This window comes from Natrix helvetica, assembly GCF_964273705.1.
Source record: "Natrix helvetica genome assembly, chromosome: 6".
Taxonomy (NCBI): Eukaryota; Metazoa; Chordata; class Lepidosauria; order Squamata; family Natricidae; genus Natrix; species Natrix helvetica.
In genome coordinates this window covers 15,132,128-15,159,958 of record NC_138553.1, presented here as the reverse complement: position 1 = coordinate 15,159,958, position 27,831 = coordinate 15,132,128, and the positions used below count along the sequence as shown (strand labels likewise).

At 41.7% G+C, this 27,831-nt stretch overlaps 1 protein-coding gene across 3 annotated transcripts in view; it reads left to right on the top strand.

The window, feature by feature from the left end:
* ERC1 (ELKS/RAB6-interacting/CAST family member 1) overlaps window positions 1–12,037 on the top strand; it is a 154,525-nt gene extending 142,488 nt beyond the window's left edge. For all 3 annotated transcript variants that reach the window (XM_081958233.1, XM_081958232.1, XM_081958231.1), the window contains one exon: window positions 5,941–12,037. In XM_081958233.1, the coding sequence (XP_081814359.1) occupies window positions 5,941–6,078 (138 nt within the window). In that variant the 3' untranslated portion in view covers window positions 6,079–12,037. The remainder of the gene's footprint in view (window positions 1–5,940) is intronic.
* Window positions 12,038–27,831: the final 15,794 nt, after the last annotated feature.

The window sequence follows — 27,831 nt, the reverse complement described above, 5'->3', positions numbered from 1 at the left end:
TGTAAAAATATCTAAGTGAAACTTCAGCAAAATGTCATGAGCTCAAAACAGGATAAAACACAATATATATCAAGAGGTTGACAGATAAGTATTAAATCTGGAGTCTTTCATTGAAAAATTATTGTATGGCTCAAACAATTTAAAGTAAACCACTTGTTTGGGTCTTGAAGAATGGATATGGATCCTAAAAATACATGTGCACATTTATTGTGCTGATATAAGCTTTATGTTTCAGTTATATTTCTTCATTCTCCTTATAACTGCTAGATAACTAATGATGTGGAAAGTCTATTTCACCCCAGATTCTTGTTTCTTTTACTTATTGCAACACAGCTTCTGATAGGACTTGATATCTTGTCAGAGTATTCTTACATGCATTTATGTATTCATTTGATTTCTATCCAATCTTTATTTGTACAGCTCAAGAAAACATTATATAGTCCTGTACAAAATAAAGGTGGAATAAAAATCTAATAAATACATAAATGCATGCAAGGAACGTACATACTCTGAAAAGATTTCAAGTCATATCAGAAGCTTTGTAATAGTCCTATTTTCCCCAGGACAACAATCCTCTGGGATGAGTTAGACGGAAAGAGAAGGACTAGCCCAAAGTCACCCAACTGTCTTTCTGTGACTCTCTTCCATTTTCTAATCCAGCGCTTTAACCGATACATTAAACTAAAGAACTGCTTGTTTCTCTATCATGCATATTTGAGTATACATACAATACAATACAATACAATACAATAGTAGAGTTGGAAGGGACCTTGGAGGTCTTCTAGTCCAACCCCCTGCCTAGGCAGGAAACCCTATACCATTCCAGACAAATGGCTATCCAACATCTTCTTAAAGACTTCCAGTGTTGGAGCATTCACAACTTCGGGAGGCAACTTCTGTTCCACTGATTAATTGTTCTAACTGTCAGGAAGTTTTTCCTCAGTTCTAAGTTGCTTCTCTCCTTGATTAGTTTCCACCCATTGCTTCTTGTTCTGTCCTCAGGTGCCTTGGAGAATAGTTTGACTCCCTCTTCTTTGTGGCAACCCCTGAGATATTGGAACACTGCTATGATGTCTCCCCTAGTCCTTCTTTCTCTTAAGCTAGACATACCTAGTTCCTGCAACCGTTCTTCATATGTTTTAGTCTCCAGTCCCCTAATCATCTTTGTTGCTCTTCTCTGCGCTCTTTCTAGAGTCTCCACATCTTTTTTACATCGTGGCGACCAAAACTGAATGCAGTATTCCAAGTGTGGCCTTACCAAGGCATTATGTGTTAATACCACTTTATAATGCCTTGGTAAGGCCACACTTGGAATACTGCATTCAGTTCTGGTCGCCACGATGTAAAAAAGATGTGGAGACTCTAGAAAGAGTGCAGAGAAGAGCAACAAAGATGATTAGGGGACTGGAGACTAAAACATATGAAGAACGGTTGCAGGAACTGGGTATGTTTAGCTTAAGAGAAAGAAGGACTAGGGGAGACATGATAGCATTATTCCAATATCTCAGAGGTTGCCACAAAGAAGAGGGAGTCAAACTATTCTCCAAAGCACCTGAGGGTAGAACAAGAAGCAATGGGTGGAAACTAATCAAGGAGAGAAGCAACTTAGAACTGAGGAGAAATTTCCTGACAGTGAGAACAATTAATCAGTGGAACAGCTTGCCTCCAGAAGTTGTGAATGCCCCAACACTGGAAGTCTTTAAGAAGATGTTGGATAGCTATTTGTCTGAAACGGTATAGGGTTTCCTGCCTAGGCAGGGGGTTGGACTAGAAGACCTCCAAGGTCCCTTCCAACTCTACTATTGTATTGTATTGTATTGTATTATAAAGTGGTATTAACACTTCACGTGATCTTGATTCTATCCCTCTGTTTATGCAGCCTAGAACTGTGTTGGCTTTTTTGGCAGCTGCTGCACACTGCTGGCTCCTATTTAAATGGTTGTCCACTAGAACTCCAAGATCCCTCTCATAGTTGCTACTATTGAGCACGGTACCACCTATACTGTACCTGTGCATTCCGTTTTTGTTGCCTAAATGTAGAACCTTACTCTTTTCACCATTGAATTTCATTTTATTAGATAGTGCCCAATGTTCAAGTTTGTCAAGATCCTTCTGTATCTTAAGCCTTTCTTCTGGAGTGTTGGCTATTCCTGCCAGCTTGGTGTCATCTGCAAATTTGATGAGTTCCCCATTTATTCCCTCATCCAATATAATTGGATAATTCCCTCATATATAACCATGTATTATATTTGCATACTTAGAAAAAACTTTTGTGACTTCCAAGCACGTAATTATATTGAATCTTTCTTTTACCATATTATATACCTAATGCTGCTGGATTTTCTATTATTAACTGTTTGTATCCCGAATATCTTTCTCTTCATGCTTTAGCATGACTCTGTTTAGTAAATGAATTTAAATCCTTTTCTTTGTGAAACAAATCTTTCACCATCTTGGGTCTCAAACTTGAGCTTCTGTATCATTCTTGACTTAGTCCCATCCCTCCCCCCCTTCCCCCCCCCCCCCGTTAAACTTGTCAGTCTGATATTTACAGGAGTTGCTATGGTCAGTTAGTCAGCATAAACATCACCTTATCATAATTCCTTTTGCATACTTTAGTGTAAGGAGGTTTTTATGCTTTGTATCTATTACTCCCAAACTAATAGGAAAAAACCCATAGATTTGGTATTAGAAAAGATATAATTTTAAAAGTAATAATCATAACAATAATAAAAATGGAATGAAAAGAGCAAAATTTTACCCTGTTCATCAGAAAAAAAATCTAAAATATATTTACCTGGAAAAATATTCTTTTTTCCCAACTTTTGACAAAGGATACATCAGTAGTCTTTTGCTACAAATGTAAATTTCTCTGGTATCCTATTTTAATTCTTTTAGCTCACCCCCCTGCCTGAAAAAATCCACAATGCTATGTCCAAATCCTGACAGTATAAATAATAAGAACATACAGATGTATAATATTAGAGGAAAAAGAGTATCTGAAGAACACAGAACTTGAAACACGATCTCTTACGTAGAGTAAATTTCAGATACATGTCTATTTTCACTTTTCTTACAAATAAAGCATGCTGTAGCCAGAAAGCTTTATTCCCCAATGTATATCCATAGTTGGTTCCTTATTAAAACCCACCCTTTCTCAAGTAATGTCAGCTGCTACTACCTCAGAATTCATGAAATAATACTTCTTCCTGGCGTCAAGATAACTGTATTCTTCAGTTACTTGAATAAATCAAAACATCTGTTAGCCAGTAACATAAAGCAGAACATTTAAGCATATAGATAATCATATTCTAATCCCTGTACAAATGTGTAACAGATAAAGACATAGGAATCTATTATTCCAAATCAGTACTCTGTCACACCTTTTAAATCATATTTGCTTTCTATATCAGCAGCTCAGTTCCATTTTGTTTACTTTCTTATACTGAACATTAAAGTATCAACAGTGAAGGCTGTGAATGTAATAAGCCAGTGTTCTAATTTTTTTCATTAATTATTGTTATTAGTCGCGAAGTTGTGTCTGACCCATTGCGACCCCATGGACAACATTTTCATTAATAAGCCTCATTAAAACAATACCTCTCCTCCTTTCTCAATGTGTCCATATTTATCTGAAATCTATATGTCAGGGCTCTGTGTGTGAAGGTCCCAAGAGTTGGCCTAATTAATTCACGAGCACCGAGACGAAATTAAAAAAAAAACCTTGTCTGCAAGAGTCCAAGGCCTTCTTAATTAAGCTTGGCCAAAATCAAGTTTGCACAAAAGCATTTTTACCAGTTCCTGTGACATGCAACTCATCCAGCCAGAAAATTCAGACCATGTTCCCAGAAGCCAAATATCTCCAGTCGACATCATTTGCATAGGCCATCGTTCACTTGTATTATTATTTTTTCCCCTGAACTGGTTGTCTTCCATGAACTAGGTTTTTAGCATTTTTCATCGTTCTTAAAACTCCATTATAATTTTGTATCTCTTCTATTCAGGGTAAATTATCCCCATGTAGATTAGCAAGAAATAGTCAATATCAGTGAGTTTTAAGTTGATTAAAAGCACGTCCATTTATATGACTGTTCAGTATTCAGTCCTGGGTTTAGCAAGCTTAGTCTTGGGATAGGACAAGTGCAGTTCCAATATCAGGCCTATCAAACTCTGGAGCCTGGTTTCCAGAAAAAGCAATTTCAATTTCATTCTCTAATACCTTACCTTTACCATCTGGAGACAGCCAAAGACTTTAGAAATCAACCTAGAGCTTCCAGTAACAATTGACTCCAAAATCCAAACCTGTAAACAGTCCTTCCTGATGGCTTCATACAGATAAGGTAGAAGATAACATAGAATTTTACAGGATCTCCAAGACAGGTCCCAAAGGGTTAAGTAAACACACACACACATATACATGTGTACATACATACATACATATACATGTACACACATACACACATTTGTTTTGTCCTTTTATTAAAGTTATATATTTATAATTTGCCATTAGAGTCGGGTAGTCCTGTGAATGTGATAAATTGTTACATTAAAAACCATTCTGGAATATCAGTTATATCTAATTTTGCTGCAGAAATTAAGTGACCAAGTCTTATTTTTGTGCTAAATCTAGATTTGAATCCAAACTAAAAAGTGTCTAAATAACCAGCTTTTTCTGCCAGTTCCTGGTGCTCCAGATTCACTGAGAGCCTCCACTGGCGATGCCATATTTTCATCAGCCATAACTTAAAATTGGTCAAAATCATAGATGCATTTGCCTAAAATACTATGGTACCTCCCTGTAGCTTGGCTTTACTTTAACTATGCCAGTTTTTCAATATAGCATCACTACAAAATATTTATGAATTCCGTAAGAAGATTATACATTTAGAATTATATTTGGGACTGACATGTGGACACTTCACACTTATTAACACTGTTTTAAGTACATTTTATGACCTTTCTTGCCACAGTTGTTATCATGGCAGTTACTAAGTTAGTAATATGGTTGTTATCAGGCTTCCCAATTGACTTTGCTTGTCAGAAGGTCACAAGAGTGAACACATGACCCCAGGACACTGCAACTGTCATAAATATACGTCATTTGGCAAGTGTCTGAATTTTAATCACATGATGACGGTAATGCTACTTCGGTCGTAAGTATGAAAAACAGTCATAAGTCACTTTTTTAAAATGCCGTTGCAACGGTGAACTAGGCAAACTGTAGCAAATAGAAAACTACCTGTATCTAATGGATCAAGGCGCTGCAGTTGATTTCAGTATACCATATTTTTTGGAGTATAAGACGCACCGGAGTATAAGACACACTAAGGTTTTGAAGAGGCAATTTTTTTAAAAAAAGGTTTTTGCACTCAGAAAAACTGGCCCATTTTTTTTCCAAAAAAAGGCATGAATAGCCTTTAGGAGGCTTGCAGAGTGCTCCTGGGGAGTGCCCCCCCCCCAAAAAAAGCAAAAAGCAGCCCGTTTTTCACGAAAACAGGCCCATTTTTCGTCAAAAATATTGCATGCATAGCATTAAGGAGACTTATAGAGTACTCCTAGAGACTGGGGGGGGGGGGGAATTGAGCAAAAAGCAGCCCGTTTTTCACTCATTTCTGCCCTCCCCAGCCCCCAGGAGCTCTCTGAAAGCCTTCTACAGGCTCTGCACGGCCATTCTGGTGAAGGGGCGGGGCTTCGGGAGGCAAAAAATGCTGTATTCAGTGTATAAGACGCACCCAAATTTTCACCCTCTTTTTTGAGGGAAAAAGGTATTACTTATACTCTGAAAAATACGGTATATTCAGATTATACGATTGCCTCCAAATAACATGGCTTTTTTTAAAAAAACAACTTTTAGAGGGAAAATTGAATCTTGATTTGGCCATTTAATGAACCCAGCTGCAGGAACTGAAACTTCTTCTTTTTCTTTTTCTTTCCTTGCAGCTTCACAACGAGCTGGAAAAGGCCGAGAAGGACAGCGCAGAGCTACAAGAGTTTGCGAATGCCATTCTCCAGCAGATAGCCGATCACTGCCCAGACATCCTGGAGCAAGTTGTCAATGCACTTGAGGAATCATCGTGACTGAAACCAGCGCTGCTTCTCCACAGCAGCCTGCCATGGGGTCAGGCCCTCCCAGTTCACAAGGAGTCATGAGAATAATAAAGCATACGAAAAGGGGAGGGGGAGGAAACACTCTTGGTGCACCTTTTTATAAACAAATGAACACAAACTGGTAATTCCTCCAGTCGATAATGCCTGCATTCATCTTCTTACTGCCTTTCTCCGTCGGAATCTCTGCCGCACAGTTAACTTTCCCGTTGGCTCTGGGTTGTGTCCGCTCTGAAATTTGCCAAGACTAGAAAGTGTGACGAGGCGCTCGCCTTTTGTTTTACTTTCCAAGTAATGAAAATCTTTGGCCTGTGGGGAATTTGATGTCCTCTAATAGTGTCTTACAATTGGCCAACATCCGTTTAGCTAGGTTTGCTGCTTATGTCTCTACAAGAGGATTGATCCTAATGGAGAGGTGGGAAGTATACCCCCATTCTTCGTGATGCATTCTCTTAAATAAGTAACGGGATACGTTCCTGTGTTTTCCTTATTGTTCTGCTTATTGTGAGCCTCACTTTTGTTTACCCAATGAGCTACGAAAACTGGTGGCTGGTTTCTCAGCTCCTTTTCTTGGTATTTTAGTCAACTTTACTATAACACTATTGTTGCATTTTTTTATTGAACTGTGCCCTTTTTTCCCACTTCTCTCATTTTATCTGTTTTCTAGGTTCTTGGGGAGTTGCCTCATATCCACAGTGGTATTTTCCAGAGCCTCCATCAGTGACTGAGAGATCAGAATAGCTTCTCTATATGGTCTTAGGTTAACATATTGCAATTCACAGCCTAATTAGGAATCTGAATATTCATTTGAATTATATTAATAATGAAAGCACATTTTGACTAAGGGCGCTACTAGTTCTATGCATAATTTATTCTTGAAAATATTCACTGGAACAAACTGTGGTTTTGCTATATTCCCACCTTCATTAAAGTAATTTCCTTATTTCAAGCTTCAGGGTCAGGAGGAACCTTTAGAGCAGGGGTGTCAAACTTGGGCCGTCCCCCTTCGCTAAACCAGGCGGGGCCAGCATGTGACGCATCCAGCCCATGGGCCATGAGTTTGACACCCCTGCTTTAGAGCATAAATATGCTCCTTCTTTGACAAAGAATGCAATGTCTACAATATAGTCTCACTCTTAAAGATTTCTTTCTTTCTGGATGTTATATATTTCATTCTTCATCCCTAAGGTCCCCTTTCCCCCCCGCTGCCTCATCTCTACCCAGCACATGCCTATGTTCAGATCTGGAAAGCCAAGTCACACGATCAATTTTGAAAGAATGCAGTTGGGCAAATTCAGGTTCATGTTGTCTTGTAGATGCTTCAGAAAATGGATTGGGGCATAAATAAGCTTGGTTTTGAATTATAAACAGTCTTTCTTCCTATGGGTTTCCTAATGAAGGGTTCATATTGCTCTTAGTTAGCACCTCCATGGTTTTAGAGATCTGTAATGATAGCTTTAAGGCAACTAGAGCCTCTAGTTAATGCCTTTTGACATAAAAGAGAAAAGACCTGAGTGATCTTAAGTCGGCAGTTGCTTTCACCGGAAGGCATATAGACAGCAACTACACATACTATTCACCCATGTGTCATATCAAAGCCACATCTTTGGCCCTATTGCTTGAATGGCATATTTTGGTAGGACCTGCTGCTTCGAAAGCTTCCTTTCAGGTTTTCCTCCTTCATCCCTAATTACTCCCTGTAGGAATTTAATGCTGCCTATAAAACCATCTCAGCCTTCAGGCCTAACATTTGCCACCAGTGCTTATCCTATGGAGTTATATGGTTGGATCTTCAGCTGCCCTTGTTCCCTGCTGTAAAATAATCCATCCTCTGTAGGAAAAGCTCTGGAATGTCCTTATCTCTGGTTGAAATGACTTCTGCTTGTAAACTTAGCTGAGATTCTCCTTGATAGCTTTTTGTTTTGTTTTGTTTGAAGGGGGATTTTTTCTGAAAAATGGAGAAGATAGTTTGTGGTTGTTCCCACATTCTCATTATTGCCCTGTTTACGTGAATGCTTCTTCAGCATTTAACTCTTCCCCTACATGGGGCTACACTAAGGCAAAACAGGTTCTGTTACAATATATATATATATGTTATATATATATATAACATTCTGAGAATTTCTTAAAGGTCCCACTGCAAAGAAACGGTGATAGGTACTATTGTTTGCATTCCATTCACCACATACTGGGGAAGTGGGGGAGAAATTTGTTAAATTACTCTTATTAGTATAGCAGCTGCAGCTGTTGAACCCTTGCCATTCTTACCACAGATCTGGACTGGAGCTCCCGTATTGCTCTTCTTTTCCTTCTTGTGTAAAATCTTTTCCCTCTACCGTGGATCCTCTTACATTTTAAGGATGGATCTAAGCCTTCAATAAAAACTTGGGAGAGAGAAAAATGCACACACAAGTTGTTATCTGCCAACAACGGTCTAACAGCAGTAAAATATTGCAGGTAATCTTGATGCCATTTGGAAAGAGGGCCTGTCTTTCTTCACATCTGGAGGAACTGTGGGTCTTAAATACAAGGTGTTAGCCGTGAGTTCCTTATTCCAGTTGGCCATGTCAACTGGGAATTCTGGACACTCCAATGCCGACCTCTCTGGAGCAGGCATGGCATGCTATCTTTGCTACCGGTTCAGAACCGGGAGCGTTCAGTGATTCTGTGCATGCGCAGAGCGTCCCTGATGATGTCTGGGAGGGTGAGAGGAGCCTCCCGCCACCACCAGTACCAGTTCCCCCAAACCGGCAGAATATGACCTCTGTTCTGGAGATTGTAAGGTTAGAAGTAATTCTGGAAGAGCATGATATTCTTATTTCTTTTTGACCATAAAGTAGAAGATGGTTAACACTCTTGTAGATTTAAACAACATTGGCTGCATTGGAAGACAAAATGAAATGCTCAGATCCATGTCTGGTAATCTGATATTTCATGGAACAGTCACAGCTTCCCTCAGTTTTGATATCTTTATGGTCTGCTACAAATCAGACCAAACTTTTTGTGTCCAGAAAATATACCCAGAAAAGTTTTTCCTCAAAAGCATTCTTTTTTTTATGTGCCTTGTTACTTGCTTCAATTTTACATGAATTTTATTTAGATTAGCCACGTGAATATAGATTTTATTGGGTAACCAGGCTTGTCTGTCTTGAGAATTGTTTTCCTTTTCTTTCAAGCTCTGAAAAGCTGGTTTTCTGTTAATGAAATATGTTCCATGATCTCCAAAGATGCTACACAGAGAGAATTTGAACATATTAAGAGCTTCTTGAAAGATTAAGGTAATTTCTTGTGCCAGCCTCGTTGGATTGTTTAGTGATCCAGGTTTTCGCTCTAATTTCATCAAAACCAGGTTTCAAACATTTTTAAAGAGGAAAAGAGAGCTTCAGCTTCCGAATTATGCAGTTATAAAGAAAACAGAGATGTCAATGTAAAACGCCTTTCTTTTTTCATGGTTTGTTACGATGACTATTTTTGTCCCTTGTTTTTATGTAGGAATGCCAAGGACTATCTGAGAACTTCCAAAGACTTGCAATAGCTAAAGAAACAAAGAGTACAGCAAAATAGATACCATTTTTTTTAATGTGGCGGGAGTGGGTTAAAGATAGAAATATATACACATCCACGTTCATCAGTAGTATTATACATCTGTTTATCTATCCATTCTAATATTCTGTCAGGAAAATTTCTATCTGAACATAAAATAAACTTCTAATCTCAAATGAATAGATCGCCATAGCATAGAATCCTGGAGTGACCTTATCCAATGGAAATGGGATACAGTTTTGTGGCAGTGGTTGGAATCCGAGAGGCGCTACTTCAGCAAAAGAAGGGAAAGCAGATCACTGCATATCATTCTCCTCTGCAAAAAAAAAAAGGTGACAGAGCAGAGAAATTGGGCCGTGGGTGGTTGAGGGCTGCCAAAGTTACCAAGGCAAACTCTTCTCTTGCCAAACACTCAGTCTTTATCAGTGCAACCGGTGCTGTTTTTGTAATAAACATTTTTTACTTTTTTTCCATTTATAAAGGAAGCTGTTACCTTCTGAACAAAATGGCTGTCTGTTGACATTTTTTTAAAACGAGAGAATAAAAAGCATTTCCGAACTTTTTAGTGTCAAAGCGTAAACATAAGAATACTGATTTTTTTTCCCCCCAGTGCGTGTGATGAGTGCTGTAACCCTGTCCATCATTGGTATTCTTAAATCTTTCAGGGTTGGTGTTTTTGGGGTTTGTTTTTTTTTTAAAAAATATTTTTTCTGTTTTGTTCCCTGCTTGTCAATTTTACTGTCTGTGTGATCCTCTGGCTGGTGGGGCAGTTACTGACCGTGTGTCTATTGTCTGATTTTAAAATAAAATTTAAAAAGGTAGAGTAGAAATTGAAAAGTTGTACTTTAAAAATATAAACACTAAATGTATTGTCCAAAGGAATTCAAATATGAATAGGCAAAGTTGTGAACTCCTCCTTTTTACAGTTACCTTAAGCAGTTTTCAATCTTGTTCCTTTTAAGCACGGCTGATTAGGGAATTCTGGAAAGTCCTTAAAATTGGCAAGATTGGGAAACTCTGGTCTAAGGAAAGAGATGATTTAGTTACCTTTTAGTTGCCTTTGTCAGACTTGAAGAAGACCAGACCAGTGTGGCCTTCACAGGAACATCACTAACCCTTGATTTCCTCACTATATCACGATGGTAATATATATGGAGTCCCTTTACAGGAGAAAAATACATTAGTCCTGCAGTTGTTGTTGTTTTTTCAAGTTTCCTAGGTTTTTTTTAGTAGTGCAAATTTATATTGGAGGGTTGCATGGAAGCTGGCATTCATACTTCGTGTTGTTGGTTTTTTAGACATAAGTTCTATTTCCAATGCCTCTGCCGAGAGTTCCATTGTTTCTTTGACAGTATAATCTTAAAGGGCTTGTCATTGTGGTAGAAGATTTCTACTACTGCTCCAGGGTTTGGCTAACATAAATATGCATAGCATAATTAGATTTATTATTGCTGCTAATCATATCTTACAAAAACATGAATGTACTTTCAAATGTTTAAACCTGGTTAGTTTGGAGAATACCTTATCACCTTTTTCCATTTGAAATAACCAGCGTTTCAGCAGAGATGTATCTGATTTACTATCAAGTGTTCCTGCCAGAATAAGAATGCTGAATTTATTGCAGATGGTTTGTAATTTCACCCTTGGGACATTCTTATTAATGCTGCATCTTAAAATATTTGAGCCAAGTTTAATTCATAAATGCCTTTACTTTTTTTTCCCATCTGTTTTTGGCTTAGGATGAAATAATGCATCTTTCAGGCATTCAGCAAATAAACTAGAATTTGTCGTGAGCATCCCCTTAAATGCAAACAGCTCATAAGCTTTGACTTACCTGTACTGATAGCTTGTACATATCATTTTAAGGATATGATCACATTGGTTCAAGTGAATGAGATGCTCCTATAACCAGAAATGAATGCTGCTAATTCATCCCGGACAAAATAGTTGGTTAATTTCATCAGTCTTAGTTCATGATGAACTTAGAACACTAAGTTCTGTTTTATCAAATTAATCACGAAGACAGCATAATAGGCTGTCATTGGAGTGAAAAATAGTGGGATGGCTCCCCCCGTGTTTATGTACTGCAGGTGGGCGTAGTAAAGATGGGATATTATTCTTTTTTTGTCTACTTGGAAAGTGATGTGTTGCACTTTAATAATTGAGGAGGAGACAACTTTTGCATATATAGTCTGACATACGTTGAGTTCCTTTTGGAAGGACTAGCAGTGGGAGATAATAGATGTCTGTAATACAAGTTGCATATGCTGCCTTCAACATAATATGTGTTTAATTGATGGAGTCATGTTACTGACAAGATAATGTATTGCAAAGAAATTGTGTTATATATTCAACTTTGCCTTGATAATATAAACATTTTTGTTCAGTTGTTTCTTTTTTTATTAACAAAGTTCATGAGGAGATTATAAACTTGTTTAAAAATTAGATGTTATGTCCTTATATATATACCTTTGTATAGTAAATTTTAAAGTCTGCTGTTCCAAGATGTGAAGTGTTCAAAGTGATAAGTCTTCTGATGTCACACTTCTTACAATAGCTCAGATGTGGTTATTACACAGAGGATGTGCAGATCTGGTGAAAACCATCTCGGGAAAGAGTTGGGGACCAGAATTCCTTCATTTTGGTACTTAAGGCATGTTGATATACTAGTGCTTAACCATAGATGACACATCGATCCTTATTCTAAAAAAAATATGTTGGATGGAATTGGCTTGCCTTTTTAGCACAACAAAGGATGTGCTCATCTCTATGAATATAGTTTTTACAACACATGGTGCCCTATGCTTCTGGTTCTCACAGTCCATTTTCTTCACCACACAAAGCAATGGCTGCTGACATCTCTCCACTTCGGGTGAACATTCACAGATCTGTTTACTTTGTGACACTTGCCCAAAAGAAAGTCATTTTTTTCCTATACAACTCTGGCCAGAGAAAACCCATGGGGCCTAAGATTGTGGCTTTTCCCCATTGTTAATGACAATGTCACTCTCATAAACTGACAGTGACAATAGCGTCCTCACTTTGTGTACTAGAACAAAATTAGCTTCGTTAGTCTAATGATATTGCCATGGTTTCAAGAGACATGTTCAGACTCTAGAAACTAAAGTGCAAAGAGAAGAGCAACCAAGATGGGACTGGAGACTAAAACATACGATAAACGGTTCCAGGAACTGGGCATGACCAGACTAGTGAAAAGAAGGACCAGAGGAGACATGATAGCAGTGTTCCAATATTTGAGGGGCTGCCACAGAGAGGAAGGGGTCAAGCTATTTTCCAAGGCACCCGAAGGCCAGACAAGGAACAATGGATGGAAACTGATCAAGGAGAGATTCAACTTAGAAATAAGGAGAAATTTTCTGACAGTGAGAACAATCAACCAATGGAACAGAAGCTGCCTTCGGAAGTTGCAGGAGCTTCATCACTGGAGGCTTTCAAGAAGAGGTTGGATTGCCATCTGTCAGAAATGGCGTAGGGTCTCCTGCTTGGGTGGGGGGTTGGACTAAATGACTTACAACTCTGTTAATCTGTTTAATTTTGCTCTCCACACCAAACTATGGCACAAACACAGCCTGACCATTTTTTTCCTGCCAAGTTCTCAGAATGATTGTCCCCAGGGTTGCTCAAGAATACATTTCAGCTCAACAGTTTGAAATGGCCCAAGGTATATAACACGTATAATGCTTGGCACCCGCTACTTAGAATTGAGGTCTGTTACAGATGGAAAATATTCTAATTTGTTCTGATTCAATTCTAATTTGGTCCTCTAATTAGACATTGGGGGTGGGGGGATGACATTAGGGCAGAGAGGAGAGGAACATGCTACATGCTGATTGAGAAACTTGTGTGGCAAAACTATACTTAAACTTAATTCTTTCTGGCACACCTAACACCATTTTCCAGGAATTTAAAAGGGATGGATGGCTGTGGCCAGGTTGGGGTAAAATGGCCACAGAGGCTAGGTAAGGAGACCTTCCTATGCCAGCATGAAATCCTCTAGAAACCCTTTGCTATTCATTACTCCCTCACCTTAAAAGCAACTTGAAAAGATTCCAGCACTAGAAGTATCTTACCAATTACCTCTATTAACCTGTACAAGAATGGGAAAGAAGCTAAAATCCATCACCATCGCTCTCCACAAAAGAAAAAAAAGGGGTGGGATCCATTTTTTTTCATATACAACCAGCTTGTGCTGCTTTTTCCCACTTTAGGATTATATCTCCTTAAATGACAAAAAATCTGGGCCATTTTTAAAGTCAGTTTACTGAAATACACAGAGGTATTTTACAGCAAGAATGTGGAAACCGGTATTCGCTGGTGCAGGAGTCTCCAACCTTGGCAACTTTTAAGACTTGAGGACTTCAACTCTCAGAATTCTTTACAAGAATTCTGTACAATTATTGTACAGACTTGTACAGTTGTACAATTTACAAGTCTTAAAAGTTGCCCAGGTTGGAGACCCCTTGTCTAGTGGATGTTTTTGACCCATACTGGAGATGGAATTGATCAAGTGTGGCTCTGATTGTGTTGCTGCTGCCATGGTCACCCATCACTCTTAAGTGGTCTTGAACTCCTGCCATTCTGAAAAATCAGGAATATTCTTTGCATGCTGATACAATTTATTACTGTTCCACGGTGTATTTTGGCTTTGGCTTTATTTGCCTTACTGTAACTGTCAAGATAATCAAGACAAACTAATTACACGGTGGCCTAGGGATCACCTAAGGAGTGCTCAATTGAGTCTGAGAAACATAAGACCCAAGGCAGGACAGCCAGTGTGTTATTCTTTCTGGGTATCCAGCTGAGATGAATGCAGTGGCTCTCCAAGTTTTGGGGAAAGAAAATGGATGCTTTTAACAAATGTGTTTCTAAATTGCCGGTGGGCAGCAGCCCAGAAGGAACAGCTGTCTTCTCTCTCGTGGTTCCTGAAACTTGGGAAGGGATGCAGTTTGAGAAAGAGGCCTACAAGTGGAAGAAGCTGTGACCATTAAAACAGTTGTTACCCAAGTCAAATTCCACTTTTTGCCCCGACAACTTGACAGGATGTCTGATTCCAAACACATTTACTGGGAAATAAAGTTCTTTTCGTTTAATAGGAGCTCCTTAATTGAAGGCTCCCTGACTTAACAGGAAATACCATGCAATGTACTCCATTGCTCCATTTTGCACTCTTATTTATTATTTTGTGCACAGTTCTGCCTATGGGAGGAGCGGGAATGCTGTGGTTATTTTGCATGTTAGCATCGTTTTACCCTTCAAAAAAACAAAACAAAAAAAAGCAACCTCTTTTTCAGTTCCATCCTATTATCAAGATTTGATGGTTAGGATTGGGAGATTTCTGTCATACTCCTTTTAAGGACTTCAAGGTGGAGAAGAAAGGCCTTGAGCCCCGAGGAACAAGATTTCCTGACTCATATAAACTAGACAACCCACACGCCAATATTATATACAACCTCTTTTCTCTCTGAGTAAGGGACCTTAACCTAGTCTAAAGAAATGAGCGATGACACGATGCTTTTGTTTTGAAGGCTGAATCTAGCTTCTTTTTTCCATGATCCAAGTTAGCAGCCCTAACTTTGCTGCCTTTTGAAGACAGTCATAACTAGTTGTGGCCCGCCGGCAGCCAGGAGAGCTGGCAGCAGAATCAGACAGTGAAGAGGTTGGGGAGGAACATGAGCCAGTCCTGGAGGCTGAGGAAAGCTCAGACAAAGGGTGTGTATCGGAGGCAGAGAGGGAGCTAGACAGCAAGGAGGCAGAGGAACAGCTGGAGCCTATTCCCAGTGTGCACATGCGCAGAGCTGTCAGAAGGTAAGAACAACTAAGAAAGCAGGGTCAACTTGGGAGTAAAGCCACACTTAGAGGTGATTGACCCCTCCCATAGGAAGCAAACGAGGAGAGAACGGGGCTTTTACAGCAAACAATTCATTCTTTTGGTTGTTTCAAGAGTGGAAAGTTCTGCTTGTGACTATAAGAGACTCTGTGCCAAGTGTTGCCCTGTGTTTGGAAACTAATTCTCTGACAGCTCTCCAAGCGAGATAAGGTTCGTGTTGATAAATATTCCTCTGAAAGACTGTTTGCCAAGCCCTGCTAACCGAATGAAAGGAATTCACAGTCATGTAAATAGAAGCGGTTTTGCCGGGATCGAGACTCCGCTTCATGCTTTTTAAGGAAGCCGAGGTCCGAACAACTAGAGCAACATGGAAAAAGTCAGTGCAAGGTTACATATGCAATGATATGAAAGGAAAGCTTAGGTCAGCTCACTAGCCTAATTTGTCCTAGTCCAGAATAGGCAATGGACTCTACTTGAGCCAGAACTGAACCATCAAACAGGAGTCAGAACAACTTTTACATAATCCTGACAAACCTGATACTAAGGGATGGAATCAGGGAGCTTTAAAGTTCATCTGAGGAGGACCACAGCAGACTAAAGAAATTCATGTATCCAGGAAGAAAAAAACATAAATAATAGACGGGACCCAGGAAATGAGCCTCTGCCATGGAATATCATTCCCCCAGTGAGACTGACATCCAAGCCTTCTGATTTTCCAGAAATCCTTTAAAACTTGGTTTTGTCAAGCTTAAGTAAGATCTTGAAATCACTCTCCCATGGTTTAGTTATAGAGTTTTGTTTTTAATTGTTTTTTTAATTGTACGCTCCCTAGAATCAACATTTGTAAGATGGGCAGCTGATATAAATTTGATGCATAAAATAATTCAAACGAACAGCATCAAATGACCATTCCATGTGTGAAAGCATTCATACATCAAAGGTCATCTGTCAGTCTTCTGCTATCTAAGACTCCAAATGTGAGGATTTCCCAGTGTGGGTTTAGGCATGCGGACACTGGCAGTCCCATATCCAACAGCCACCAAGTTGGAGAAAGTTATCCATCCAGCAAACCATCTTATTTCTGGACTTCGCTATTTCTAGCTTTCGAAACAAGCTGCTTGTGCAGTCTAGATGATCAACTAACAAGGTGAGGTCATGTTGGGTGATGAATAACTGAGAAATGGTTCTCAAATGCCAGGTAATGTTGTATGTTCCTCTGCAGAATAGCAAAAGTTAGTAAAAACAATGTCAAGATCAACGCTGACACTGAGGGCAATCTTTGAATGCTGCACGTGCACGCAAAGTGCGCATTAGGTGTGCGCCTGCGCAAAGTGCTCCCTCATAGAACCAGTAGGAAAAGATTTGGAATCCCACCACTGCCCTGAACAAGTTGAGTTGGAGTGCCTAAATGAAGAGATTCTTAGTGGATAACAACCTGCTATGTGAATATGGAGAGACACAGAGCCCAGACAATCTGGTGGCATGTTGGCTACTACCAGAAACATGTAACAATGATGACTTAGGTTTGGCCCAAGGGCAAAGCCAAGAAGGTGGCTTTATTCTGAGAGTTTAAAGTTTGATCTAGACACAGAAGAAGTGTAAAGTAATTGAGTGTATGAAACCTTCATTGGAGTTTGCATCCGATCCAAACATAGGTTTTTATGCTTAATCCTGTGAGGTCCTGAATGACTTGTCCATGCGTTGAAGAGCCTACTTTAAAACAGACCCTTGAAGCCAACGTCCACGGAACAGCTTCTATCCCTGGTGCAGCAAACCATAATTCACTACAAGAGTTGAAAAGATGGGATGGAGGCTAAGAGCAAGGCTGGTCTGTCAATGGAGACACAAAAGAAGCCTTTTTAAAAAACAAAATGGAGAGAGAGAGAGAGCGCTCTGTTTGCATGTCTCTTGGAGATGGATGGTTTCCCACTTAATGCCAGAAAGTATAAACAATGTGCTTTGTTTCTGTTTGCTTTGAAAGACTTTCAGATAAGTACGAAATAACAAGATCTGCCACAAATACAGCTAAAAGCCCAATAGTGCCGTTAATCCCAAAGCTAACTCTCCATCTGATTCAAGCCATGCCATGAAAGAGAATGTGCTTTTTTGTTTGGGGTGGGGTTTGGTTTTGTATAGGTTTGAGTGAGATAAGGATTTACAAGGAAGCTACAATGTTAGATGAGGCTGGCACAGCTGGCAATCAACCTCTGGCCTCATTAGATGGGAAGTGGGACCAGATTGGTAGGAAGAAGGTGGAAGGTGCAGTAAAGAAATGGGTTATGATATGATAAAAAGACTATGTATCTGGTAGTACATACCCGTATTTTTCGGGGTATAAGACGCACTAAGATTTTGAAGAGGCAAATTTTTTAAAAGAGTTTTTTGCACCCTGCAGACCTCCCAAAAATGGCCCGTTTTTCACGAAAACGGGCCCATTTTTTGTCAAAAGGCATGCATAGCCTTTAGGAGGCTTATAGAGTGCTTCTGGGAGCTGGGGGGCCAAAAACAAGCAAAAAGCGGCCCATTTTTCACTCATTTCTGCCTTCCCAGCCCCCAGGAGCACTCTGGAAGCCTCCTAAAGGCTATGCACGGCCATTTTTGCAAAGGGGGCGGGATTTTGGGAAGCCAAAAATGCTGTATTCAGTGTATAAGATGCACCCAGATTTTCACCCTCTTTTGTGAGGGAAAGGGGTGTGTCTTGTACTCTGAAAAATAAGGTATATTAAATGCAGCTAGGATTGTATTTGCACAACAGTGGAAAAATGATGAAATGCCGTCAGATGACAGTGTCATTAAGAAAATATTAGATTGTACAGAAATGGATAGACTAACGTTTAGTATTAAAGATAAAGAGGAAACCGATTGCATCCGCTACTGCTATATTTAATCTTATAAAGAAGCTGAGGTGGGTTGTTGCCGGGTATCGGCCGAACTGGTAGTAGCGGCGGTGGGAGGCTCTGCTGACCATGCGCAGAAGCATCACGCATGTAGACAAGCGAGCACGGGAGCGCGCCCAAACTGGTAGTAAAAAATTAGCAGCCCACCTATCTAGAGAAGGTATCAGCTAGGAGATCCCCTCTCATGGGTCTACTTTGGTGCTTGCATTATGGAACATTCTTCCCCCAAAAAATTAGATTACTGGCATGCCTTTTGATGATCCAGAAGTTCCTTGAAACCTGGTTATGTCACCAGCCTGAGGCTTCCAGGAAACCAGCAATCTGTCTGGATAATTCCATAGTTGAGGTGGATGTTCTCATTCCCTCTTTGCCTGGGGTTTGAATGTTTTACTTTTAATAACATTTATTTTTCAATACTGATTCTTATATGGTATTACTGATTACTTTCTATATAGAATATAGAATATTCTTTATTGGCCAAGCATGATTAGACACACAAGGAATTTGTCTCCCGTGCATAAGCTCTCTGTGTATATACAAACAACATAGTAATATAGCAATAGCACGTAGACTTATATACTGCTTCATAGTGCTTTTACAGCCCTCTCTAAGTGGTTTACAGAGTCAGCCTATTGCCCCCAACAACCTGGGTCCTCATTTTGCCCACTTCGGAAAGATGGAAGGATGAGTCAACCTTGAGCCTGGTGAGATTCAAACTGCCAAACTGCAGCTAGCAGTCAGCTGAAGTAGCCTGCAGTACTGCACTCTAACCACTGCGCCACCTCGGCTCATATATAATCATAAGATAGCAATAAGAGAAGTAGTAGGAAAGATGTGAAGGATTATTATTATCATTATTATTATTATTTCATTGACATTGCAATACCTGGTGATAGGCGAATTGAAGATAAGCAGCAAGAAAAAAATCACAAAGTACCGGGACTTGCAAATTGAAGTTGAGCGACTGTGGAAAAAGAAATCGAGTGTTGTCCTGATTGTAATTAGAGCCCTTGGAGCAAGACCTATAGGGCTACCTCGCTATTTGGAAATTCTAAATTTTCAGACTTGAACACTCTGACTCTATAAAAAAAACCACCCTACTTGGAACAGTTTATATCCTCCGACGTTACCTTAACAGTTCCAAGGTCCTTAGTTAGGACTCGAATTGTTGAGCTACTAACCAGCCCCAAAGGCTGTGAATCTCACCAAAGATTAACCACATAATAATAATAATAATAATAATAATAATAATAATAATAATAATAATAATAATAATAATAATAATAATAATAAGTGTTGTTTTATTGTTGTGCAAGAGTCACTTTTTGTGAGATAGGCTGCTGTACAAATGTGATTAATAATGAAGGACTCAATAGGTAGATAAGAGTGCCAAATCTAGTCTAAGCATCTTACTGACTGTGCAACCAACCATAATAACAAATAATAATTGACAAAATCATCAACAGTCAATTGCAAAAGGCAGTTTGTCTTCGAACAGCTTACATCCATTATATTTTTTTCAGTGCTGTTGTAAGTTCAAATGGTCACTAAACAAATGGTGGTGAAGTCAAGGACTACCTGTACGTGTGATGCATAAGTCTGTAACCACACCATATTTCTAACTCAAGCTGAGATAAATCTAGACCAGGGGTGTCCAAACTTGTCAACTTTAAGACTTGTAATAATAATAATAATAAATTTAAATTTATTAGCCGCTCCCTTTCCAGACAGGACTCGGGGCGGCGTACAATGGAGTATAAAACATAAAACATGTATACAAACACATAAACCTACATATATACAGGACATAACATGCACGGAGGAGGTAACAAATTACATCACATTGGACAATTAAAAGTCACCATTAAAATACCCCAATTGTAAAAACACAATTTAAAATTTAAAAATTAAAAAAATTTAAAAGAACTGTCAGGAGGAATAAGAAAAAATTTACGGTTGAGCCAGGCCAGATAATTGAAAGAGGTGGGTCTTCAACTGTACACGGAAGGAGCGGAGATCGGAAGTAGTCCTGATGTCACGGGGGAGGTCATTCCATAGGGCTGGGCCCATCACAGAGAAGGCTCTGCTCCTGGGTGTCGCCCCCCGACACTGTTTGGCGGACGGCAAACGGAGAAGTCCCTCTCTGTGTGAGCGGATTGGTCGTAGAGATGTATGGGGCAGGATGCGATCCTGCATGTAACTAGGTCCTGTGCCATGAAGCGCTTTAAAGATCATAATCAAAACCTTGAAACGCACTCGATAGACTACAGGAAGCCAGTGCAGCTCGCGCAGGAGAGGTGTTACAGGGGAGTATCTCGTCCTCCCCATAATCACCCGTGCGGCCGCGTTCTGGACCAACTGCAGTCTCCGAGTGCATCTCAAGGGAAGCCCCATGTAGAGAGCATTGCAGTAGTCCAGGCGAGACGTCACTAGCGCATGGGTGACTGTGCGTAGGGCATCCCGGTCCAATAAGGGGCGCAATTGGCGCATCAGGCGAACCTGATGGAACGCCCCCCTTCAACTCCCAGAATTCCCCAGCCAGCTCTGCTGGCTGGGGAATTCTGGAAGTCCACAAGTCTTAAAGTTGACAAGTTTGGACACCCCTGCTCTAGACTGAAGGTTTTCTTCTTCCAAGTGTTCACCCTCCCTTCCCTCCTTATGTCGATAAGTTTTAACACCTACATTTTTGCTTATTCTGAATAATTCTTTTTGCAAAGTCAGAATGTTCTTGTAACCTTTATGTCTCTATACAGCTATTGATTTATTTGCACATCTATATTATACATTACCAATAGGTTTCTTAGAAACCAGTATGTCTGTAGGATATAATAAGTGCATTTTTCAATTGGTCTACACTCTAAATGCTGGAAGATTTATTTAGCTCTTAAAAAGTGTCTATGTAATACCGTGGATTGAATTTATACACATATAAATTTACTAAATTACTCAAGAGAAGCAAAACCATGAGTTGTGTAGGCCAGTGTTTTTCAAACTTGGCACTTTTAAGATGTGTAGTCTTCAACCTCTCAAGCTGGTTGGTGAATTCTGAGAGTTGAAGTCCACATATTTTAAAATTACTTGGTTTGCCCGAAAAAAAAAAATTAATACAGACCAGAAGTGGTATTCAGTCGGTTCTCTCCGGTTTGGCTGAACCAGTAGCGGTGGCTGCAAGAGACTCCGCCCACCCACCCCCAAAGTAATGTGAAAGCACTGCACATGCTCAGAAGGCGGTACGCATGCTCAGACGTGATGCATGCACGCTCACATTTGTGAAATGGTAGGGAAGGGAAGTGAATCCCACCGCTGCTACAGACCACTTCAAACACCTGCTTATCAAATTATTTGCTCTTATACCATGAATTTATTTATTTATTTATATTTGGTGCTTCTAGACCGCCCCCTCTTCCAGAAGGGACTCGGGGCGGTGTACAGTCCATAGAGAATATCACAAAATACAATAAAAAGTTAAATATGTACAGTTTGGAGGAGGTTAAAATGCAATTAAAAGAACTGTACAAAGCTAATATAAATATGTTTTAAATCCCTAAAACAGACACAACAAATTAAAAAACCCCTAAGATAACCAGATAATAATACATTTGCCAGGAGGGACAGTTGTAATTATGCCAGGCCTGCTAATCGGAACAGGTGAGTCTTCAATTTTTGCCGGAAGGAGCGGAGGTCAGAAGTGGTTCTAATGTCGGGGGGGAGGTCATTCCAGAGGGTTGGGCCCATCACAGAGAAGGCCCTACTCCTTGGTGTCGCCCGTTGGCATTGCCTAGTGGACGGCACCAGGAGAAGTCCCTCCCTGTGTGAGTGAATTGGCCGCAGGGATGTATGTGGGAGGATGCGATCCCGCAAGTAACTAGGTCCCGTGCCATGGAGCGCTTTAAAGATGGTAATCAGCACCTTGAAACGCACCCGAAAAACCACAGGTAGCCAGTGCAGCTCGCGCAGGAGAGGTGTTACGTGGGAGTACCTCGTACTCCCCATCACAGCCCGCGCGGCTGCGTTCTGAACTAACTGCAGTCTCCGAGCGCGTCCCAAGGGCAGCCCCATGTAGAGAGCGTTGCAGTAATCCAGGCGGGACATCACCAGCGCATGAGTGACCGTGCGTAGGGCATCCCGGTCCAGTAGGGGGCGCAATTGGCGCACCAGGCGAACCTGGTGGAACGCCCCCCTCGCCACGGCTGCCACATGGTCATCCATTGACAGCCGGGCATCAAGGAGGACGCCCAAATTGCGCGCCCGTTCCACAGGGGGCAATTGTTCGCCCCCTATGGCCAGCGATGGAATCAGCTGGCTGAACCGAGGTGCCGGTAGCCACAGCCACTCGGTCTTGGAGGGGTTGAGTTTAAGTCTGTTGTCCCCCATCCAGACCCCGACGGCTTCCAAGCACCGGGACATCACTTCGACAGCCTCGTTGGGGTGGTTTGGGGTTGAAATATACAGCTGAGTATCATCAGCGTAGAGGTGATACTCAACCCCAAAACCACGGATGATCTCACCCAGCAGCTTCACATATGTGTTGAACAGGAGAGGCGAGAGGACCGACCCCTGTGGCACTCCACAAGTGAGTGGCCTCGGGGTCGACCTCTGTCCCCCTGTCAACACACATTGCCTCCGGTCGGAGAGGTAGGAGCCGAACCACCGCAAAACGGTGCCTCCGACTCCTATCCCCTCCAACCGGCGCAATAGGATACCATGGTCGATGGTATCAAAAGCCACCGAGAGGTCTAATAGGACCAGGATAGAGGAACAACCTCTATCTCTGGCCCTCCAGAGATCATCAACCATCGCGACCAAGGCTGTCTCTGTGCTGTGCCCGGGTCGGAAGCCGGACTGGCGTGAGTCTAGATACTCGGATTCGTCAAGGTGTCGTGGAAACTGCTGCGCCACCACATTCTCAACAACCTTTGCTAGAAACGGAAGGTTGGAGACTGGACGATAGTTAGCTAGCTCCATTGGGTCGAGTGAAGGCCTCTTAAGTAAGGGCCTCACCACCGCCTCCTTCAAGGCGGTTGGTAAGGGTCCCTCACCCAATGAGGCATTCACCAGGCCCAGAAGCCAGCCTCGGGTCACCTCCCAAGATGCCAGTACCAACCAGGAGGGACACGGGTCCATTAAACATGTGGTGGGTCGCAGCCGTCCACGCAACCTATCCAAATCCTCGGGGGCAACAGAATCAAACTCCTCCCAGGATGGTCTCACAAGACTCGCTGTTGGCGGCCCGTCCGGTCCACTGAGGGGGGCCCATCCGCTCCGGATCTGAGCGACTTTATCCTGCAGATATTCCCCAAACTCCTCTGCTCTGCCCTGCAAGGGTGCCCCCTGCGTCCTCTGTGACAAGAGGGAGCGGGTCACCCTAAACAGGGCGGCAGGGCGGTTATCCGCGGACGCAATAAGAGCAGCACAATATCTACGTTTGGCCGCCCTTAATGCCACAAGGTAGGTCCGTAAGTAGGCTCTTACCTGTGTTCGATCAGATTCGGAGCGTGAGGACCTCCACCTGCTCTCTAGACGTCTCCTATGGCGCTTCATCACCCTCAGCTCCTCGGTATACCAAGGAGCTCGGGTGGGTCGCTGCCGCAGGAGAGGTCGCAAAGGCGCAACCCGGTCCAAGGCCCCAGCCGCCGCCCTATTCCAGGCGGCCGCTAGGTCCTCTGACCGAGCGCGGGTCAGGGCTACAGGTAATGGCCCAAGCTCCGTCTGGAACCTATCCGGCTCCATCAGGTGCTTGGGGCGGTACCAGCTTGGACCATCTGGTCCCGCCTCCTCGCGGTGGGGGTAGCGCCAGGGAAGTCCAGCCGGAGACATGAGTGATCTGACCATGACGGGTGTAACAACAAAGAATAAATAAATATATCAGACTATGTAAAATGCTACGGCATCTCACAGAAAGGCTACTCTTGAAATAATTAAGAGGTCATTACAAGAATAGGCTGATGTGCTGCATGACTAAAGGGTATGCCATACAGTATATATCTTTTCAATGGATGAAATAGCTTTTCCCAGACTTGATGGCCTCCAGATGTGTTAGACCTCCGCTCCTATAATTCCACAATCAGCGTGGTATTTGGCTGTGCAATTGAGAATTCTGGCATTTGAAGTCCAACACCCCTGGAGGGCCTTAGGTTGAGGCATGCAGAAATAAATGATTTCTGTGGATTTACTCTCTCCTGGACACAGCTGGGACTGCTCACTCACTTCTTCTTTTTCATCATCCATCACAGCTGTCCTTACATGAAGAACAGTTCGCCTTACTATAAGAGTGATATCTAAGCACATCTTAGATAAATCTTTGGGAGGGGTGGGGGGATTTCATCCTTCCCAGCTTTTAACTATCCTCGGATTGATAGGGTGGAGGAATTTGTATTGGCAGCCAGAAATAAATCTCTGCTTGCAGAATGCAATTATTTCTCAATATTCAAAATATACTGGGGTTCTTTTGTTTTTTCATAGAGAGAGAACTAGGCAACATGCATTTGCTTTGATATCTTCTTCTCCATTCTCTATTTTGGTTTATTTGCCTTTCCCGCTGGTTCCAGTTTCAGCCTTGGAGCACCTGGTACTACGAAGTCTGTGCCACTGGATAACTACATTCAAAGGTGAACCAATTGTCTGGGAAGCCCCCTGTCTATGACTGGAATTAATCATTAATTATTAATACTGTGCTGGTGTCAGCAACGGCACGATAGACCTTTTACAATATTTCATTGGATAAGACCAAGAGCCTTTGTAGTCAAGTTTCTTGTTACTTACCATTGTCACTAAGCATCCGAGAAGGCTGCAATTCAATTCAAACCTTTATTGTCAAGAGTACAACATGTGTACAATGAGATTGGCTGAGCCTCCCTTCGTGCACACACACACCCCAACACAATACAACTCACTAAGCTTTGCTGGCTGAGGAATTCTGGGAGTTGACATCTACAAGTCTTAAAGTTGACAAGGCTGGAGACCCCTGCCTTGGATCATCCCTCTCTCCAGGCATTATTGGTGTTAACCTGGCTAGATGTTATGTGAATAGCTGCTTACCATGCCTATGGGATTTAAATCTTTTTTTTTTCTATTGGGATTTAAATCTTGACTTATTAATAGATTTTACAAGTGAGAATCAGCCAGAGTGTTGAGCTTCGTCTCTCATAACTCACAGCCGGCATTCTTTAACTCTGTCCTTTTGATGTGGGTAGCTCTTTTATCTTCCGAGTTGCTGTTCTAGGATGCTCTGGACTGGAATAGGGAGAGGAAGTTGCTGGAAAGGGGGCGGAGGGGGGGCGGCGGCGAGAGAAGAACAATGATCTTCATCTAGAACAGAGGTCTTCAAACTTGGCAACTTTAAGACTTGTGGACTTCAACTCCCAGTATATTCCCAGCATAGCTGGCTGGGGAATTCTGGGAGTTAAAGTCCACAAGTCTTAAAGTTGCCAAGTTTGAAGACCTCTGATCTAGAAGAGTGTTGGGAACCCTTCGTAAACATACAAACACATGGGAGCACAGACCTAATCTGACCAGAAGGCTCTCAAGCTCGGGGAGGAGGGATGTCAAAGGTCAATTTGAAAAGTGGTTTATTGCCAACAATTTCTGAGAATTGAACCAAAGGAAGAGGACAGAAAGGAAGAGGATATGAATCAGAGGAAGAAGAGCCCAAATCTCTTCTATGTACTGTTTAACTTTACAAGACCTCCCAGCATCTCTGCCTTAATGATAGCAATAAAAGAAAGGACCGAGGATGGGCGCCCACTGAGATTGCATTATGGCCCTCCAGCCATGTAATGTTGGTTAAAAAGCTGATAAAAACCTAAAACAAGGATTTCAAAACTATTTGTGGGTCCACACATACCCCCCCCCGCCCTCAACTAAACAAACAGAAACCAGATACTCTTGTTTTAGTGTCTGTCATAAGGCCTCAGATGACAGTATTTAGCTCCTTCTGTTGATCTGGAGCTTTGATGTAACTGGACTGGTTTTCTGCATAGCAGTGAGCCTTTAGTGGAACTCAATAACAACTCCATTATATCAATTCTTTTTAAGTTCTAGAAGTTGTAGTTGGATACTCTGCATACAATATGTATATTTCCCTCACCACTGTCAAACTATTCACCAAGGCTGCATTACTATTACTATTAGTCTTCTCATCGTTCCTATCACCCATCTCCACCCACTTATGACTGCAGGATTGTAACTTTGTTGCTTGTATCCTTATGATTTATATTAATATCGATTGTTTCCTGATTGCTTATTTGTACCCTATGACTATTATTGTACCTTATGATTCTTGACGAATGTATCTTGTCTTTTTATGTACACTGAGAGCATCTGCACCAAAGACAAATTCCTTGTGTGTCTAATCACATTTGGCCAATAAAGAATTCTATCTTCTATCTTGCATTTTTCCAATGACACTCCCCTGCTCAAAATGGCACTAATACTTGAATTACTAGTTACATATATTTTACCCTAGAGTTGGAAAAAATATACCTTGCATAGCATTTTTTCAGCATCTTGTTCCGCTGTTAAACATGCTTTTCTATCCATACTTTTAGTTTTATGATGGCATGATGGCATGATGGCGAATCTATGGCACACATGCCGCAAGTGGCATGTAGAGCCCTCTCTGCGGGCATCCCAGCCGTCACCCCAGCCCAGCTCCAACACGCATGCGGGTAAGCCTCCCGCCAGCCAGCTGGTCTTCGGGTCTCTATCACGCATGCGCAGGGGGCAGGGCACATGTGGAAGATGCATGCACAGGGGGCACTTGCATTGCATTTTGGGGGTTCGGATACATGCATGTCGCCCCCCCCCCGTTTTGGGCCTGGAAAGCCTCCTGCACCAACCTGGAGCCCAAAACTGGACAGGGGGGGCACCACGTGAGCTTCCCCCCCCCCAATGCCCCATTTTGGGCTTGGAAGGCCTGCACCAACCTTGAAGCCAAAAATGGGCGAGGTGGGGTGGGGGAGCATGCGCAGGGGGGGCACTCACATTACATTTTGGGGTTTTGGGCACGCACTTTGTACACTCGGCACCAAAAAGGTTAACCATCACTGTGATATACCCTTTAACAGAGCATCGCTAGGGTTATAGATTGTAGTGGAATATTAAGATGCAGGCAATCGCTTCATTATGCTTGACTCAAACCACCTAAAAGTTGAAAGCTCATCACCAACAAAATGAATTAAATTCAGAATTCAGAAGCTGAAAATGCATGTTTTGTTGTCTTGTCTTCTTTCATGTGCAGGGTTCAAAGCAGTAATGGTTTTCTCTTATCTTCCCTACCGGGTTGGAACTGGGACCGCTCACACACAACACTCCTGCGCATGCGCAGAGCATCTGTAATGATGTCTGGGTGGGTGGGTGGAGTCTCCTGCCATCGCTGCTACCGGTTCGCCCAGTACCGGTATACCACCTCTGGTTCAAAGGACACCTGCGTTGGTCTAC